Source organism: Carcharhinus amblyrhynchos, chromosome 6, assembly GCF_965287045.1.
Source record: "Carcharhinus amblyrhynchos chromosome 6, sCarAmb.v2.hapA, whole genome shotgun sequence".
Lineage (NCBI taxonomy): Eukaryota > Metazoa > Chordata > Chondrichthyes > Carcharhiniformes > Carcharhinidae > Carcharhinus > Carcharhinus amblyrhynchos.
This window is the reverse complement of record NC_137329.1, coordinates 75751484-75769468: the sequence shown is the minus strand read 5'-3', so window position 1 is coordinate 75769468 and position 17985 is coordinate 75751484. Positions and strand designations below refer to the sequence as shown.

At 43.2% G+C, this 17985-nt stretch overlaps 1 protein-coding gene across 31 annotated transcripts in view; it reads right to left on the bottom strand.

Moving 5' to 3' along the window:
• nrcama (neuronal cell adhesion molecule a) overlaps positions 1-17985 on the bottom strand; it is a 379563-nt gene that overhangs the window by 32165 nt on the left and 329413 nt on the right. For 17 of the 31 annotated variants that reach the window (XM_080190688.1, XM_080190702.1, XM_080190699.1 and 14 more), the window contains 5 exons: positions 15912-16034; positions 10482-10661; positions 8019-8051; positions 6966-7031; positions 3096-3212 (listed from right to left, as the gene is read on the bottom strand). In XM_080190688.1, the coding sequence (XP_080046814.1) occupies positions 3096-3212; positions 6966-7031; positions 8019-8051; positions 10482-10661; positions 15912-16034 (519 nt within the window). The remainder of the gene's footprint in view (positions 1-3095; positions 3213-6965; positions 7032-8018; positions 8052-10481; positions 10662-15911; positions 16035-17985) is intronic. The other 14 variants (XM_080190711.1, XM_080190712.1, XM_080190718.1 and 11 more) reach the window with 4 other exon arrangements.

Here is a 17985-nt window from a genome sequence, read left to right as displayed (position 1 = left end):
TAACTTGGGGGAAGACATGTGTTACTTGGACAAAAAGGAATATTTGCTTAACAGGAATTTAGAATTTCCATTGCTCACTAAGCAGAGGCAAACAGAATGGGTAAAGATGAATCATGTTTTGCATTCCGGCTAAGGGAAACATATCACTTCACTGATGCTCAGCACAGTCTCTGAACAGGCTAACCAGCTACCACACTAACAAAGGATGCCGAATAGTTGTGTCATCTCAAACAGCCAAAGTGCCAGTAAAACGCTTGTTAATCCAGATTAGTAATTATGAAACAATGTGTCAGTGCCTGTCCAGACCATCACTAACTGAAACAAATCAAATTCTTATTACTCCTCTTAGAAATACTTCTAAGTGCCAGTAAGCTGTGAGCCAGCATATTGCATATCAGCATGTTGATAGCGTGTTGAATGTGCCCCAGCATATTTGATCACATATTGTCGGGCCAATAGATGTATTGGCACTAATAAAAACAGAACAGAGCAGAAAATAACTCAGCAGGTCAAACAGTGTCTGCGCAGAGAAGCACAGTTAATATTCCTGCTTAATTGGCTGGCTTTCTCAATGACTAACAGACATTGTCAGCACTGCCGTGATAATGCTTGCAACTCCCATCTGTTAGCCAGGCTGGATGAGCTGACCAGGTGTACGTTGTGCTCTGACTGACTCTGACTAAATTGAAGCAATTGGGCAGGAGTTTAGATATCTAGACAGAAGCTACCCATATCAACATCATGTGATGCACTATAAGGTGCACAATGTACACAAGCAAACCAAAATGTAATGTACATTCTAAATGGCTGAACCTAAATTGTACTGTGTGATGAGACTGGAATAGTGAGACTGCGTGTCTGGAGAGAGAGGGGGAAGTGGAATATGGCCGTTGGAGGAAAGGATGGGGCCATAGAGAGATTGGATAAATTTCCTTTGCTTGTTTTCTAAAGCACTGAGAAATGTGCATCCCTTTCGCTGGACAGAGGCTCATTTTGTAAATATAATTTCCTCATTGAAAGTTCAGTGCAGGTAGGCAGGACGATCGGAGTATTGCATACTCCAAAAGTGTGCCTTGAAGAAGCTGTCCACATTACTTTGGACTACTCACAATATAATTAGTATCAAGGGACATCACAAGGTTAGTGATTATCTTATTTATTTGCTGAAACACCAAAGTCCATATTATCAAGCACTCCTAGGTGTTCCAGTGCATGCAAGTTATTACAGTATATTGTCAGAGAAAGGATTGATGAAGCAAAATGAGGAGCTCTACATCTAAATGGTCACAGATGTTGATAAAATAATCCATAACATTTTGTGCAATGAGCATATTTCAATGTTACAGTTCCTTAGGAACTAAATCTTTTATTTGTTCTGAGGATGTGAACACCACTCAATGTTCCCACTAACCTGAATTCCCTGTGCAGGCGATGAACATGTCTTACTGCGTTTACTGTGCATGTGCAGCCATGCAAAAAGCTATGACCATAGATTTAAAGATATATCACTCCCTCACTTGGAAAAAAAAATACAGGGCATATTGATGTTGATGCATTTAATTCCTAGCCCTAGTGCCCCTGACAGGTTGGTAGCGGGGCCTCTTTTTAAATCACTCCAGTATGTGTTCTGATTCTAATTCTCTTCCTGCACCTAGTGCTGTACTATGGCAGATGTTTGTCTGTTTCCATAGCTAGTAATTCCCAGGACAGGTCACTAGTCTTTCACCAGAGGCTTACAGCATGAGAGGTGTCACTCCACATTATGCGTGGTTCATCAGGAGTCTCTCCCACTCTTACTGCCAGCCATTGGCATGTTTGGAAGGATTTGGAGGTTGGCAGTGTGTGTAATTCAATACAATTGAGAGACTTGTTCAGCCACATTATAGGGGTGTTAGTAGTAAACCAGATTGGTATGTGACTGGATTTGCAAATGGGCTAGATAGGATAAGGCTGGCAAATGTTCCTTTCCCAAAGGACATGAATGAGCTGGGCTTTGAAGCAACAAACACTCTATGAAGTACCGACAATGACAAACTATGCAAGTGATCAGTTATCCTTTACCTTCACTTTGAAGAAGAATAGTTTTAGGTGTAAATTAAGATAAAATATTGGCAGTATAATCTGTGTAACAGGCTCTGATTGAACAATTGAGGGATCCAGGACTAAGATCCTGCACTTTACCACTTTATCTTTGTGCATAGGATGATGTGCAGTCCAGTATAGGTTGCATCCTCAAAAGGCCTACACAATCCATGGGGCCTCAAAAAATACTTTTAAAACTTTGAGCTGAACCTTTGATTTGTTAGGAGAGTGCGAAGCTCTTGTAGACATTTCCAACCTCTTCCTTTGATGCACCAAGTGATTACGGTTCTGAGATCAATCACAGTGCAAAGGGGCAGCACAGTGGCTAGCACTGCTGCCTCACATTACCAGGGACCCAGCTTCGATTCCTGGCTTGAGTCACCATCTGTGCAGAGACAGCACGTTCTCCCAGTGTCTACATGGGTTTTCTCTGGGTGCTCTGGTTTCCTCCCACCGCCTAAAAGATGTGCTGGTTAGGTGCATTGGCCATACTAAATTTTCCCACAATGTACCCAAACAGGCACCAGAGTGTGGCAACTGGGGGATTTTCACAGTAATTCACAGCAATGTTACTGTACGCCTACTTGTGACGCTAACAAATCAAGTTTAAACATTAAAGTGAAGGCCATAAGGTAGCACTGTCAGATTAGCAGGTGAAATATAACAATGGCTTGAGACTTGTGAATCATTACAGAATTTCTGATGTCATATCTACCTCAATGTCTCTTCTGCTGAAACTTTGAGCCTCTTTTCCCTTAATCCTAGCTGAAGTTCGGTCGTACTAACATTATTTGGGAGATGAAAAACGAACCCCAAATTCAATCAGCTTGGAATAATGGGATCAAGACCTCATTACTGGAGCTAAACAGAAGGCGCAGAGTGTTTTTTACTGGCACCGAGGGATTGATTTCTGAGATGACACAACAACCAGGCAAAACAAACATGACCCAAGAGTTTGTCAGCACACAGCTGCTAGATTAAAACATGGAGAATCCAATGAATTGAGCTCTTACTGTCAGCTATCTCATATTCAACATATAAGTGCATGTCCGTTCCGTCAAACTCCCAACTGATATTTGCATGGGTTGCGGCTGAGGTAATGTTCGTAATTACAGGACGGAGGACCAGGACTGAGTAGGCAACAGAAGAGAGAGAGTCATATGAAAAAAGTACAATACTGAGTGCATTAAAAAAATACATAAAAACAATAAAAAGCAGCGTAGAGATAAATTTCCTCTACAGTAGTTCACTGGGCTAAGTATCTTCAGCCTTGAAGTTAAACTACGGAGTGACTGATGTCTCAATATTTAATGGTTCTCATAAAATTCTCTCCTCTGCCATTTTCATTGAAGTATAAGCCCATTCCAACTACGAGTCATGAAACTTGAATGTTAAGGAAAGAGTTTCATAAGAACGCATTAAACACACCATGACGTAACTGCAAGGCTTCTTGTTTCTTTGCACGAGATGGGATTTAAGGCCTGGAAATTGTTCAATGCACAACACTGGACTGGATAGTCCTGACACAGTTCCTGGGCCTCTGTGCACTAACTCATAGCACATTGGTCACTGGGCTCAGTTTGTGTCCGGCTGCTTTGGAGACAGAAACGGCTTTCAATTAGTACCACGTCGTCTGAACTTGCAAATGAAGGTGAGACGCTTCTGTTTCATTGATTACTACTCCCAGGTCAGGCACAAAAGTGAGTTACACAGAGCAAAATTACTCTACTCTGCCCAAAGTGGTTTTATCTGCATTTAGAAATAAAGCAAATTGTCTACAGATTTCCCCACCCCACCTGTCCACGTTTTCACACGCACCATTCTGTGGTTCTTGAGGAGGTGTGTGTGTGTGTGTGTGTGTGTGTGTGTGTGTGTGTGTGTGTGTGTGTGTGTGTGTGTGTGGAGGGGGGTGGGTGCATTAGAATAGTCTTCTGTTTCTTGCCTAGCAGGTGGCCAGATTGACAGTTGCAGGAGTTCTCGGAGACAATACCTGGTAATCACAGGATAATTCGAAGATTGGGGGCTGAGGACAGAATGGCTGAGATTGCGGCGGAGACTACAGATTGGGAGCTGGGCTTACTAACTCTGGCTGTGGCTAGCAGGAGTGTAGGGTAGTGGGGGAAAGGGAGATATGATCAGCATAAGGAGGCCATGGTGCTGTTTGAGGGGTCGAGGGTGGAGCTGTGGGAAGGGGAGAGATGGAGACACATCTGATCCTCTGCAAGGAGTGCTGGAAAAGTGTTCCCTGCAGAGCTGACAGTTTCTGCTTCACATTCCCTCAGCCAGCAGCAGTTACATTTCAAACAGGCTCCCAACTGCCTGATTAAGAAGCATCCCATCTCCCCAAGAATGGATACAACCATGTCCGGAAGCCCATCACCATAAAAATGCTGATGGACACAGATTGAGCTGTTTTACTAACATTTAACATAAAACTTCTGTCGTCCATCATTTGGGTTGGGCAGTGGAGATGGAGTGAAGGTCAAGGCCATTGGGGCCATGTACATTTCAGGTATCAAATGATTTGTGAAGCAGTTGGTTCTTGCAGAGCATGACACACTGCTGGACTGCTGTCTGTGTCCCATCTGAGCTGTGTCGAGAACTAGGAGTTTTGTGAATTCACCTCAATTCCATCCATTTTCAAATCAATACCTGCTTTGCTTCCCATTTAACTTCTCACTTTTGAAATGTTTCTTCATATGACAAAATCATAACTATCCTCCTAGAACTTAAACATACAGGAAATTCCTGCTTGAGGTCAACTGACCTTTTGCTTGTCCGTCAAAGTATCCATCGCACTTGCAGTGATTCCCAAGGCGAGCAGGACCACAGCATTTAAACTAGTAACTTCCTCTTAAAGTTGGATGTCCCCCGTTTCTTGTTATAATGTAACTGATGATAACATTGTCACACTACAACAGATAAACTATGTAACCAATGACAAATAATATGATCATTAGCTGACCAGCTGACTCAGTATCAATAAGAACCTGTTGGGAATCGTTAATTTTGTTTGGAATAGCCCAGGGTGAGTACTCAAGTGTTGGAATAATTATGTTTATTAAACCTTTTTCTTTGATTTTTAAGTTGGAGTAAGTTTTGGTTTATTGCCAACACCTGAAGAATTCCTTCTGGAGGATCAATCCTCAGGGACTTTTTCCAGTTCTGACTGAATTTAATTTATAACACAGAAAATCTCCAGACATGTCTTGTCCCACTGTATTTATTTACTAACACAACCTGGCTCCCTTGTGTGCATATCTAATTTCTGCATCTATGCAATCCCCCAAAACAACTCCTTTAGTAGCAAGTTCCACATTCTTATCTCTCTGAGTATCTTCCTCGATTATTCAATTGGTTAGTGACTATCTTACAGTTGGGGCCACTGAATGAAATGAGGATTAAAAAAGTTACGCGGTGAACTCCAACCTGCAATGCACAGCCTAAACGGTTGTGGAAGCAGTTTTGAAAATGTATTGGGTAAATAGTTGAAGAGACTATGGGAACAGACACCAGGGTGAGACTAATTGGATAGCTCTACAAAGTGCTGGCACAGGCACAATGATCTGAATGGTCTCCTTCTTCGCTGCATTTAGGCTTTGGTGAGTGTCACTCAGATGGAGAAAGGTATTCAATTATCTGGGGTCTTATCTAATTCCAATGGTGAGCTCTCTATGTCCGCCAATCCTTCTGCATAATTTTGTCATTTATTTGAATCTTAAATCATGAATTCAAGCACCTATCGCCAACCATACCAAATACTGCATTAATCCAAATGTACTGTAATAAAAAAATGTCCACTGCATGATGTGGGTATGTGCTGTCAAATGTTTCTTTTGAAAAATACTGGTTGAGCAAAATTCAGTACCAGAAAACCATGAGCTGTCCTTACACTGGTGAAGCAAAACGTTTTGCCATTTCTTTTTAACTCTTTATCACTAATTTAATGCTTAACTCTTCCCCATGCCATGTAACACTGGCCAGCTCAGTAGTTGGGCCATTTGTTTTTAGTTAACTGACAATGGTGGTGAAGAGCTGTAACAATGTCAGGTTAGAATTCCTTCCCTTTACTTGGTGCCTTTCTGAACGATTGCACATCTTACAGACACCTCTCAATCTATTGCAGGGAATGTGATAATGCATCAACACACTGAACCACTACTGTCCTCTCCATCTTCCACTGAATATTGTGAGATTTCATCACTGCCACAATATGCTTCAGGAAATTTCCACATCATGCTTGAGCCAGCACTGGCTCCCCACCTGAGCTATCTGCTCTAATCCCATTTCTCCTCGCTTGACATTCTTTTTTCTTTAAGTATTTAGTTCATTGATCCTTAAACGTGGTCACCGTCTAGGCTTTGAAAACTCTCTGTGGTAACGCATTCATATTCTAATATCTCTTCTCCAGCAGAAATAATCTTCCCCTATTTATCCCTCAAAACGCTTCCAACATTTCAAGCACTCTGTGTTAGAGGTTCCTGCTTGGGGATGGGAAGGGATGGGGTGTTTGTGAGTGCAATCAGGTCTGTTATGAAGCCTGCAATTAAACAAGATAGTTATCTGGAGTTAGTACAGGAAAATGAAGAGTTTGGATCAATCAGGTGAAATGAAGGGTCACTGTGGCATTATTATAGGTGTTCATGGTGACTTGGAATGTAGAATGGCAATGTTAGACCACCCCTCCCCCTGTTTAATCCATTTGAACCAGCTGAATTCAAACCAGACACTTAGACTGAGTCTGCTCATTCATCCCTGTACAATAATCAGCCTGTAGACAACACAACTTTATATGCTTGTTGATACAAGTAACAGTCAGCCACACTGAAGTTATATTCACAAGAAAAGCAATATTGAAGTTGTATTCACAAGAGAGGCAATACCCTTCATTTTTTCATTAACAGGGATTATTATATCTGTTTTCAGTAATGGAGATGTTGAAGATATTCCTGGAGCAGCAGAGAAAGGAAGAAAGAGAACAAGTGAGACAGAGGGAAAGGGCAGTAAAATGCAGCAATATAAAAACACTTGGAAACTGAGAGAAAGAGAGAGATAGTAGACACTAAGGAAAGGAAAGAAATCAGACTGACTGTGCCATTTTGGACTATCAGTGAGCCATGCTGGCTTTCACTTCACAAGAGGGTTGCCAACTCTGTTTGGACATATTCCTGGAGGTTATGTCCCAAAACTCCTCAACTCCACCCAAACAGCCTTTCACATGACAAGCAGATGAATAAGTTTTGAAAAAAACTAAAAACCTTTTTGTTAATATCCCCCCGCTTGCTCATTGTTTCTGGAAACTCCAGGACAATCCTGGAGGGTTGGCAACCGAGTGGTCAGTGTTAAAAGCCTGTGTCTCAGTGGAGCGATGCTAAGCAGGACTCAGAGATGGAAGGGGAAGGAAATTCCAAAGAGCCCCTCACTTTAGCCCAGCATCTCTCCAAAGAAAAAAGCCCAACCCCCTCAGCCAGAGATACTGTCGGAAGCTGAATAGGTGAAGAGAGAATCTAACCCCTATTCAACGGAAAGAAAATAAAACCAGAGCAAAGCTATTGTTAGAAATTGGGCCTGTTAAAATCTATCACACACAACTGAAAGTTCATGCATGGTCAGAGATTAAGGAATTTGCTGTTAATCTAAAACAAAAAGTGCAGTTAACAATAAACAGCAAGGCTGCACAGGTTCAGGAGGGTGCAATGCTATTGATCAAGAACAGCCAGCACCCTTGAGATGGCACAGTTAATGCAATCAACAATTTTTCTTACAGATTGTGCTGGGCACAGTTGTATCTAAATAAAGACACACAACATAAAGATAAAGAACTAAAGGAGTGTCAGCCTCTGCTCCACTACTCCAACTAATGCACCCCAAAGTGTTGCAACTCAAACCCAAATGCACGGCAAACAGCCACAAACTCAGAAAACCATGCAGGTTACCTTTGCCTGCCCCTGGGGCAGTTTGATGAATCACTGCCAATAATGAAAGAGAGAAAGGGAAAGAGAAAGAGAAAAGTTGGGGGTGTGGGGAGGGGAGAACAATAAAAAACACAGAACTGTATAATTAAGAGCACACTGGGAATACATTGGAAACATGCATAGAGAAGAAAAAATATTAAAACACATTGACACCATTAACAAGTTCAGCAGAGCCGCTTTCGAAAAGAGCTGGCTTGCAGTGACATGGTGAATAAACAACATGCAAACATTATGGGGGAGAGAAATTCTTCATGGATCGCAGCAAGTGGGATCAGACTGGCTGCCTGTGATGCATCCAGTCTAATATCCAGTTCCACTGGCTGCAACAGACTGGTCATCAAACTGGTTGCACAACAGCGCCACACCCCACCCCCACCTCCCCCGCTCCACAGGGGAATCCCACCCAACTCAAATTCCTACCCTAATTTGTTGGGCTGAAATTCCCCTAATGGAAGTTCTAATTTGTTGAAAGTAAAAACAATCAGGTTCCCACCTGTCCAACAGTGTCATTGCAGGGCAACAAGTTGTTTCTACACATCCTCCAATAGCAATAAGAAACATATCAGAGAATGCAGAGTTCTTCTATCCATGTGTGGCAGATCCCAGGAGGATTCTGGTTCCTCAACTCTCAACACTTGGCAGTGATCGTTTTGATTGTATTTCCCCAGGCAAAGCAATAAAGCATGACAGGCAGTGGGGAATAAGGGCCAGGAATCACTAGACCTGCTGGGTAGCATGGAGCTTTGTAAAATATCCCGCAGACCTGTTTCAATTCATCTTTATGGATGTAAAATGTCATTAATTAATGAATGCTGGCAACACAGCAGGATATTTGGAGCAGGTACTTCTGGCAGCACAGTTCTCAAAGCTTCTTATCCAATGTGCTGGTATCCAAACTGTGATCATCCATTGGATCAACCAAGGCTTCTATGTGGCAATGTGCTTCAGGAAATGTAAGGTGGTGTACCCTCGAGTCCAAATCTCCAATGAAATCATTCAAACCTTTCAAAGGATGGTGGCGTTTGACAGGTCAGACTAACTAATGGAAATGCTCCACCTTTCCATTCATGAAAATCAGAATGTCCTCAATTGGCAGAATAAATCTCAAAGTAGTCTTAAATATGTTATTAAAAAACACACATTTTCATTGAAACTAAATGTATTCCAAATACCAACAGGGATAAATAGGCAGTCTTTTGAGTCTGGCAGTGATCAACAACAGCAGTTACTGAACACAACAATGCACGAGACTAATTTCCAGACACAAACAAAACACACATTCTGAAAATTTATTGACCAAGTCTTATTTTTAAAATGTTGGTAAAGCTGATTCTGTTTCACCCAATTCCACTTGGAAATTTTGACTCATTTCTTTATGCTGCCACTATACGTATGGCTGTAGCTTCTGTCAAAATTCTCTGCCTGGCATGCCTTGGTGGAGAACTTGATTATCAGCCTTGGGACTGTCAGCTAGAGTCTGATGGTGGACAAAGTGCGCTGTTCTAATTTCCCAGGCCACCTGGAGTACTTCAGAGTTTTCTTCCCCCTCTCTAGGGTGGGTCATTTTGTTGCTGTACAATTTCTAAGTATTGCCAACTGCATCGCCCCATTACTCCAACCCCCTCCCCTATCCACAATCCGCAACATGCCAAGTGTGGCCATTCAGGAGTGGTCATTCTTCATCAGGAGCTGGTAGTAAGGCTAGCAAGTTCCTACTACCCTGATGGCCACATTGGCAGAGAGTATAACTTCTGATGAGACTACCCAAACCAGATAGGTTAGAGGGCAGAATTGAGATTTGGCTTGTTCTCCAATCCTCCTTAGTAGGAGGTCGTGATTTAGGCTAAAAAGCCCTCCATGTAAAATGCCTTCTGTTACCAAAACAGTCCAGAGACAAGTCCCTTACAGAGGTATAAACATCAACTGAGAAGTGCTTGGTGCTGGATGGAAAGCTAATCTAAGTAAGAGATCTCATTCTGGTCAAAACAGCAATGGGAGAATTTAGTTGCCTCAGTTGCCACTCCAAATAGAAGACTCCAGTTCACCAGCATTACAGTGCAGTAGGATACAATTGTGCATCCTCGCAAACAAAATCCCTATCCCTGCTCTTGTCATGCACACATTTACACTGTGCTGGGGGTGACGTGGGTCCCTGGACAAGGAAACCCTGGGTGATCTTTTCTTTCTCATTAACCCTAATGTACCCTGGCCAACTGTGGCAAATCAACAGTTGTTGCTGGATAGGTACCCATGTCTCCTTCTACAACAGGGCTGTGCCTTTATCATGGAACCAGTAAAGGTCTAAGATTTTCTCTTTAAAAAAATCAGAGAACATGAATGAACACAGGTATTTGAGAAGACTTTAAAAGGCAGTGTTAAGTATCAGCACTGACAGCTGAGAACAAGATCAAACCATCTCTGTACCTTCATCCATGACTGTAATGGCCTCCTCGGTTAACTTGCTGCCAGCTCCCTCACTGGTGAAGGCATTGAGATAAAACTTGTAGCGGGTGCTGTAGTTCAGGTTTTTCAGAGTCCAACTGGTTTCATTTTCTGCAGGGATTGTGATCTCCACCAGAGGGCCCAGCTCATGCGTACTGTTAACTGAGAGAAGAGGCAGATAAATGACCGGATCAAAAGCAAGTTCCATTGTCACATCAGGCGCCAATGACAGTTTGATGATTACATGCTGCCATTAACCAGTAATTAATGCTTTACAGCATTCCAACTGCAAACAGCCCTTGCACGTCAATTTCAACATAATTCCATGTGGTTAGTGTTGCATTAGCATGCCTTGTTATAGTTCAGCTGTCACGCCTTGTATATGCAAATTCCTTGCAGCTGATTAGCTCAAATTGGGTACTCATTAAAGAGCAACAAATCACAACGGAAGAGAAAGGAATGTACAAAATCTATCCCAAAGAAACAAACCTCCTGAGAACCTACTCAGAAGCATGAGCAAACAACCAGGTGTGCAGAAATGAAGGTGAAGCTATTCTAATCAGCCCAACTATTTACTTAAATCCTTTCAACTTCACAATCCGTCTCTGTAATTTTGCCTCTCGATTTTCCTGGCTCTGTATTCATTTAAAAGCTGCTCATCTTTAAACATCTTTCAGTTCTGGTGAAGGATCCTCAAGCAGAAAAGTTATCTCTCTTTCTCTCCCCAAAGATGCCGACTTGCTTCTCGGACTTTTGGCTAAGATCAAGCATCACATCAAGCCCAAGATGGAGTGCAATGCCTCAGCTTGGATCCTGTTTTGTCTCTCTAGTGGGGACCTTGAATTGATACAATTGGATCTTGAATTTGATTTTTGGAGCAAGCAAGGAATGGATTTGGGTTTGCCTTATCCACTGAGCACTGGCCTTGTAACTTTTAAGAATGGAGTAATTTTCTTTTAGAAGCTGACTTACAGAATGTTTCCAATTTGTTCCCTTCTATGTTCAGATTACTGTCTTTTGCTTCATTGTCAGTAATGATTTGATAAAACGAAAGCCAGTGAGAACAGGAATAAGCCATTCAACCTATTCCATCATTCCAATTAAATTGTGGTCAGAATTTTCCAGCTTCTGGTCCCAGAATCCTTACAGTGCAGAAGGAGGCCATTTGGCCCATCGATTCTGCACCGACTACATTCCCACCCAGGCTCGATTCCTTTAATCCCACATATTTACCCTGTTAGTCCCCCTGACACTGGGGTCAATTTATCATAGCCAATCAACCGCATTTGCGCATCTTTGGACCGTGGGAGGAAACCAGAGCGCCCAGAGGAAACCCACACAGACATGGGGAGAATGTGCAAACTCTACACAGACAGTGAGCTGATGCTGGAATTGAATCCAGGTCCCTGGCACTGTGAGGCAGCAGTGCTAACCATCGTGCCACTCTCAACGGTGCACAAGAGTGCAGAGTGTACCCGCTGACAGTGCACTCCCACTGCAGGTTTCCCAGCACCGTAAGGTGCAGTCAATGGGAAACCCCATTGGCAGCAGCAAGACCAGAAGATCCTGCCACTTGCGAACGGTGTACAGCCTCCCAAGAATAAGAAACAGGCCACTGGGAGGCCAAAGAATACTGCCCTATGGCTGATTTGTATTTTAACTCTTACCTGCCTGCCTTGGTTGCACATCCCTCAATAACCCAAACATCTATCAACCTTAGTTTTGAAATGTTCAATTGACCCCGAACTCACTTTTTAGGCACAAAGTTCAGATATCCAGTATTCACTGAGTGAATAAGTGCTTCCTGGCATCACTGCTCAATGACATTGTTCTGATTTCAATGTTCTATGCCTGTTCTGGAAGCCTCCAGCAGAGTATTAGTCTCTTACTATCTTAGAATCCAAAGACGATCAGGTTAGGTGGAATGGCCATGACAAACTGCCCCTAGGTTAGGTACAATAGCCATGGGAAAGGTGTGGTATTAGGGTGGGGGAAGAGGGCCTGGGTAAGATACACTGTTAGAGAAGGGGTGCAAGCTGGATGGGGCAAAAGGCCTCTTCTGCACTGTAGAGAACGCCATGGGTGGGATTTTCCAGCCACATCGCGCAGTGTTTTCCAGCTCGTTGTTGGCCGATGACAGGATCTTCCAAATTCTGTCGATGTCCAAGGCATTTCACGTGGCTTGGAGGCGATCGTTGATCTTCAGTGGGATTCGAAGATGTGGCTGGAAAATCCCAGCCCATAATTAGATCAACTCCTTACTCAAGGGGACACAAGCCCAGTTTAGGCTCTCCTCTTAATATAACCCTTTCAGCTGATGGCAAAAAAAGTCTGTAAATCAATTGTGTTTCACAGCTGGGGCAGAACAGTCTGCTGTGCCTGGGAGATGAATCTCACCTAATAATGACTATGAGCCACCTACATATTATTTACAAACTGGAACTTTGGGTCAGTTGGGAATGCACAAGCTCTTTTCAGAAAAGAATGTGAAATTTTTGGCCTCTTTATTGTTGGATGCAAGCAAGGAATGTCAACAGTTAACACCGGTTACATCTGCCATGTTTAAAACATTGCCAGTCCTATCTGCTGGCTGGTGTAGCATGCTAATGAAGCAAGTCACTGGCACAGTCTTTCTGAGTCCAGGGGCAACTGAAGCAGCCAAACTGAGGCTTAACCTAAGATTGTCAAACAAAAAGAAATATAATATTTAATAAATTGGACATTTCTGAGCTTCATGTGGCAGGAACTTTTGTTGAGCGCAAGAGGGACACTTATTTTTAGTTATGTTAAGAAATCCAAATGATGATTGTTTGCAGCAAATGGAATTCTTTACAATACCATTACACTGTGACTTTGCTCAGACTGGAGGAATATTTGGCATTGATTTCGCAACATGCTTGACAACAAATTTGAGACTTTTTTTGAATAACACAGACATCAAAATTCTTTGCTCCTTATTATTTTACTTCAGAGTCCAGCTGAGTGACACAATAGCAAATTGTTTGCACTATCCATGGTTTAGAATTTCATACACCACCTGCTCCCCAAAGATTTCATCTTGAAGCTATGCTGCGACAAGATTTCTCCTCTCTACTTTGCCACTACAACTTCGCATCGATGTCAAACTTCATAATTCATCATCTTTCAAGATGCCTTTCTTCACAGTGTTACTGATCCCATCAACACAAGCTTGACCCTTGCATAATCCTCATTTATATTAAAAATCCAATATCTGTACAGACGTTTTTTCAACCCATTATGGGTTTGGCTTAGTGGCACAGTGGTTAGCACTGCTGCCTCACAGCACTAGGGACCCGAGTGACTGCCTGTGTGGAGTTTGCCTGGGTTTCCTCCACATGCTCCGATTTTCTCCCATAGTCCACAGATGTGCGGGTTAGGTTGGTTGGCCATGCTAAATTGGCCCTTAATGTTGGGGGATTAGCAGGGCAAATGTGTGGGATTATGGGAATAGGGCCTGAGTGGGATTGTGGTCAGTATAGACTCGATGGGCTGAATGGCTGCCTTCTCGACTGTAGATATTCTATGATTAGAATTCACCTATCCACATTTGCAATGCCACAGCCAACAGAGGCAATGCATCACGATTGGAAATAGCAACTTGCATTTATTTAATGTCTTTAACACAATGAAATGTCCCTCGGTGCTTGACAGGAGCACTATGACCCAAAGAATGACACTGAACCACATAAGGAGATGTTAGGTTAGACGATGAGCAAATGCTTGGTCAAAGAGGGAGATTTTAAGGAGGGAAGTGAGCTTGAGAGGTGAGGCAGCGTGAGGAAGGAGTTCCAGAGCTTGAGGCCTAGGCAACTGAAGGCACGGCCACCAATGATGGAGCAGTTATGATTGGGAATGCACAGAGGGCCAGAATTAGATATCTCAGAAGGTTTTGAGGCAAGAGGAGAATACAGAGGTAGGGAGGGGAAGACCATGGAGGAATTTGGAAAGAAGGATAACTTTTTAAAAATAGAAACATGGCATGATCAGGAGCTAATTTAGATTAGTGAAGTCAGGATGGTTGCTAGGTTGATACTGGGCCTGCAAGCATACTGGCTTAATCTCAGACTGTTGCCAGGGAGGGTAGAGTCAGTAGCTAGGGAATGGGGTTCGGACCGGAAAAAATGGCTTCCCTCTTTCCCAATATTTAATTGGAGAAATTTTTTGCTTATCCCGTGCTGTTTGTCAGATAAGCAATCTGATAAATTAGTAACACTGGAAGAACTGAGATGTGGAGGTAGAACTGAGTGTTGTCAATATACACGTAAAAATCTAATGCTGGTGGTACAGTGGTTAGCACAACTGCTTCATAATGCCAGGGACTCAGGTTCAATTACAGCTTCGGGTGACTGTGTGGAGTTTGCATGCTGTCCCCCGTGTCTGTGTGGGTTTCCTTTGGGTGCTCCGGTTTCTTCCCACAGTTCAAAGATATGCAGATTAGTTGATTAGCCATGTTAAGTTGACCCTTAGTGTCCGGGAATTAGTGGGATAAATTCGTGGGGTTACAGGGATAGGGCCTGGAAGAGATTGTTGTCGATGCAAACTCGATGGGCTGAATGGCCTCCTTCTGTGCTGTAGGGATTCTATGATTTAGTGTCATTGAGTGGCATCATGTAGATGAGGAACATGAGGGGGCTCAGAAGTGGGGTTCAGGAGGGATCCATTAGGGACAGAAGAGGTAATCATGGAGGAACAGGAACAGCACCATTGCAAGTCATTCTCTGGCTAGAATTAGATAGGTAAGGATGGAACCGGATGGGTGCAGTCCCACCCACGTGAATGACAGAGGAGAGAGGTGTTGGAGGAGGATGGTGTGGTTGCTTGTATCACTCCCTCCCCCTCACCCAGCCCTCCCCCCTACTGCCCCCCCACTCCCCCCCACCCCCCCCCCCCCCCCCCCCCCCCACACCCACACCCCAACCCCACCCACCACCGACAGGCCGAGATAGATGGGAAGGGATAGTTATCTGTGTCATAGTCATTAAGAATGTTACTTAAGTCATTGATGGGAGCTGTTTTGGTCTGTGGCAGGACAGAAACTGGATTAGAGGGATTCAAACATGGAGCTCTGGGAAAGATAATGATTCTGGGAGGTGACAACACATTCAAGGATATCAGATAAGAGGTTGGTGATGGGATGCTAGTTTGCAAGATTGGTGGGGTCAAAGGGTGATTTTCTGAGGACAGGATTGATAGCAACAGATATAAAGGAGAGAGAGACAACACCTGGGGAGAGAAGGGTGTACAACATTGGCTGATAAGAGGAGAGGTTATGTGATGAACAATTTAGTGGGAGTAAAACCGAGGAACAGGATTGGGTCTCATGGATAAGACAAGCTCAGACAGGACTGACAATTAAAGATTCTACACAACTGCTGTGTCACAGATACTTACTGGGCTGGTACTTGAGTGTGTATCCTTTAAGGATACCATTTGGATGAAGTGGCGGGCCCCACTGCAGAGTCAGAGAGTGAAGTGCTGGACTTGTAATCTTCAAGAATTCTGGTGAGCTTGGCACTGGTGGAAAGTAATCCAGACACATTAATATATACACTCATTACCATTTGGATAAAAATCATCTGTATTTTGTTACATATTTAGGATATCAGACACAGGTAGATTAAAAGTAGAGATTGTACAAAATAAATGTTTAAGCCACTCCAAATGTTAATCCAATGTTTATAAGACAATGCAAGATAGAATGAGTAGGAACAGGAAGTGGCTACTTGGCCCATCAAATTTCATCCCTCTAGTTCGCAGTAAAACTTGCATTTCATTTCCATAATGATAAATTATTCCAGAATATTTCACTGATGATGATGTAGTAACAACTGTTCCAACCAGTCACAAGAAGCTTCACACCATCCAAGACAAAGCAATCTACTTGTTCAGCATTTTCCACCACCTTAACCATTCACTCCTTCCATTGCCAATGCACAATGGCAGCAGGATGCACCATCTACAAGATGCACTGCAGCAATTCATAAGAACATAAGAACATAAGAAATAAGAGCAGGAGTAGGCCATCTAGCCCTTCGAGCCTGCCCCGCTATTCAATAAGATCATGGCTGATCTGACAATTCGACAAGCCTCCTTCAATAGCACTTTCCAAACCTACAATTTTTACCAGGGAGAAGGACAAGGACAGCAAATGCAGGGAAATACCAGCACCAGCAAATTCCTTCCAGCCACACACCATCCTGATTTGGAATGATAATCTCCGTTCCTTCACTGTCATCAAGTCAAAATCCTGGAATTCCCTCTCTAGCAGCACTGCGGATTTGACTTAAAGAAGATGGACACAGGCAGTTCAAATAGGCTGGTCAAAGATTAGTTAAATAAATCACAATAAGGATGGCAGGGTGGGTGATATATTGCAACTTTGGTATGTGGGAGCTGGTGGATTATCCTGGCAACCACATCTGGAGTAAAAATGTACTTGAGGAGCTTTGACTCAGCACCGATGAGATGGAGTCTGGGCTTTGGACACTTGGTGCATCAGGGAGGTGGAAAGTTACTTGGACACTTGTGCCAGGACCTGTACCTGTACCAGGAGGCACTCACATCCCTTAAGGCAGTTAATTCAGATTTTGTCCATGGTCAGAGGCAGGAGAGTGTGACTGTAAGAGAGGTTGGTATGGGGAAGCCAGAAAGTATCAATGAAGGAGCCTTTACCCATGCAATTGTCAACCTGTTTGAGGTTCTTGAGCTTGTGTGGATGAGAGTAGTGGCAAAGTGGTGGCAGGAGGGGGGATGGATAAAGAAATGTACTCAAATAGGAGACAGAATAATTAGGGGGATAGACACTGTCCTCTTGGCGTTGAGATGGTGAGTCGTGAAGGCCATATTGCCTGCTCAATACCAGGGTTAGGAACATTTCTACGAGGCTGGAGAGATACATGGAGTGAATGCCAATGAAATAGGACGAAGGAAGATGTCCTGCTGAGGAGGGAGCGTGAGCAGCTCAAGGATGATTCAAAAGCAGCACCCCATAGGTAATAATTTCTGGATAACTACCTGAGCCATGAGCAAATTAATGCAGAGTAAAGATCAGAGTTGAATGTGTGGCTCAGTGATTGGTGTGGGAAACTGGGGGCACTGGTGCCAGTACAGGACAGAGACAGAGCTCTCCTACTGGGACGATCTATACCTAAACCTCAATGGGACCAACATCCTGACCAATCATATAACTGAGGCTATTGAGAGGACTTTAAACTGAATTATGGGTGGGGTGGCATGGGCTGGGTGAGGGTTCTTTTGCCGGGAGATGTGGAAAGTTAAAGAAAAAGGACAAGGCATTATATCAGAGCAGCAATACAGGTTGTGATAATCAGAGCGTGACTGGAAGGGACAGAGCATACAGAGTATGAGTGCAATAGGAAATCAGGTCAGAATTGGGAAAATGGTAAAAACACATGATTAAAGGCTGTTTATCTGAAAGCATGAAGCATTAGTAACAAGATGGATT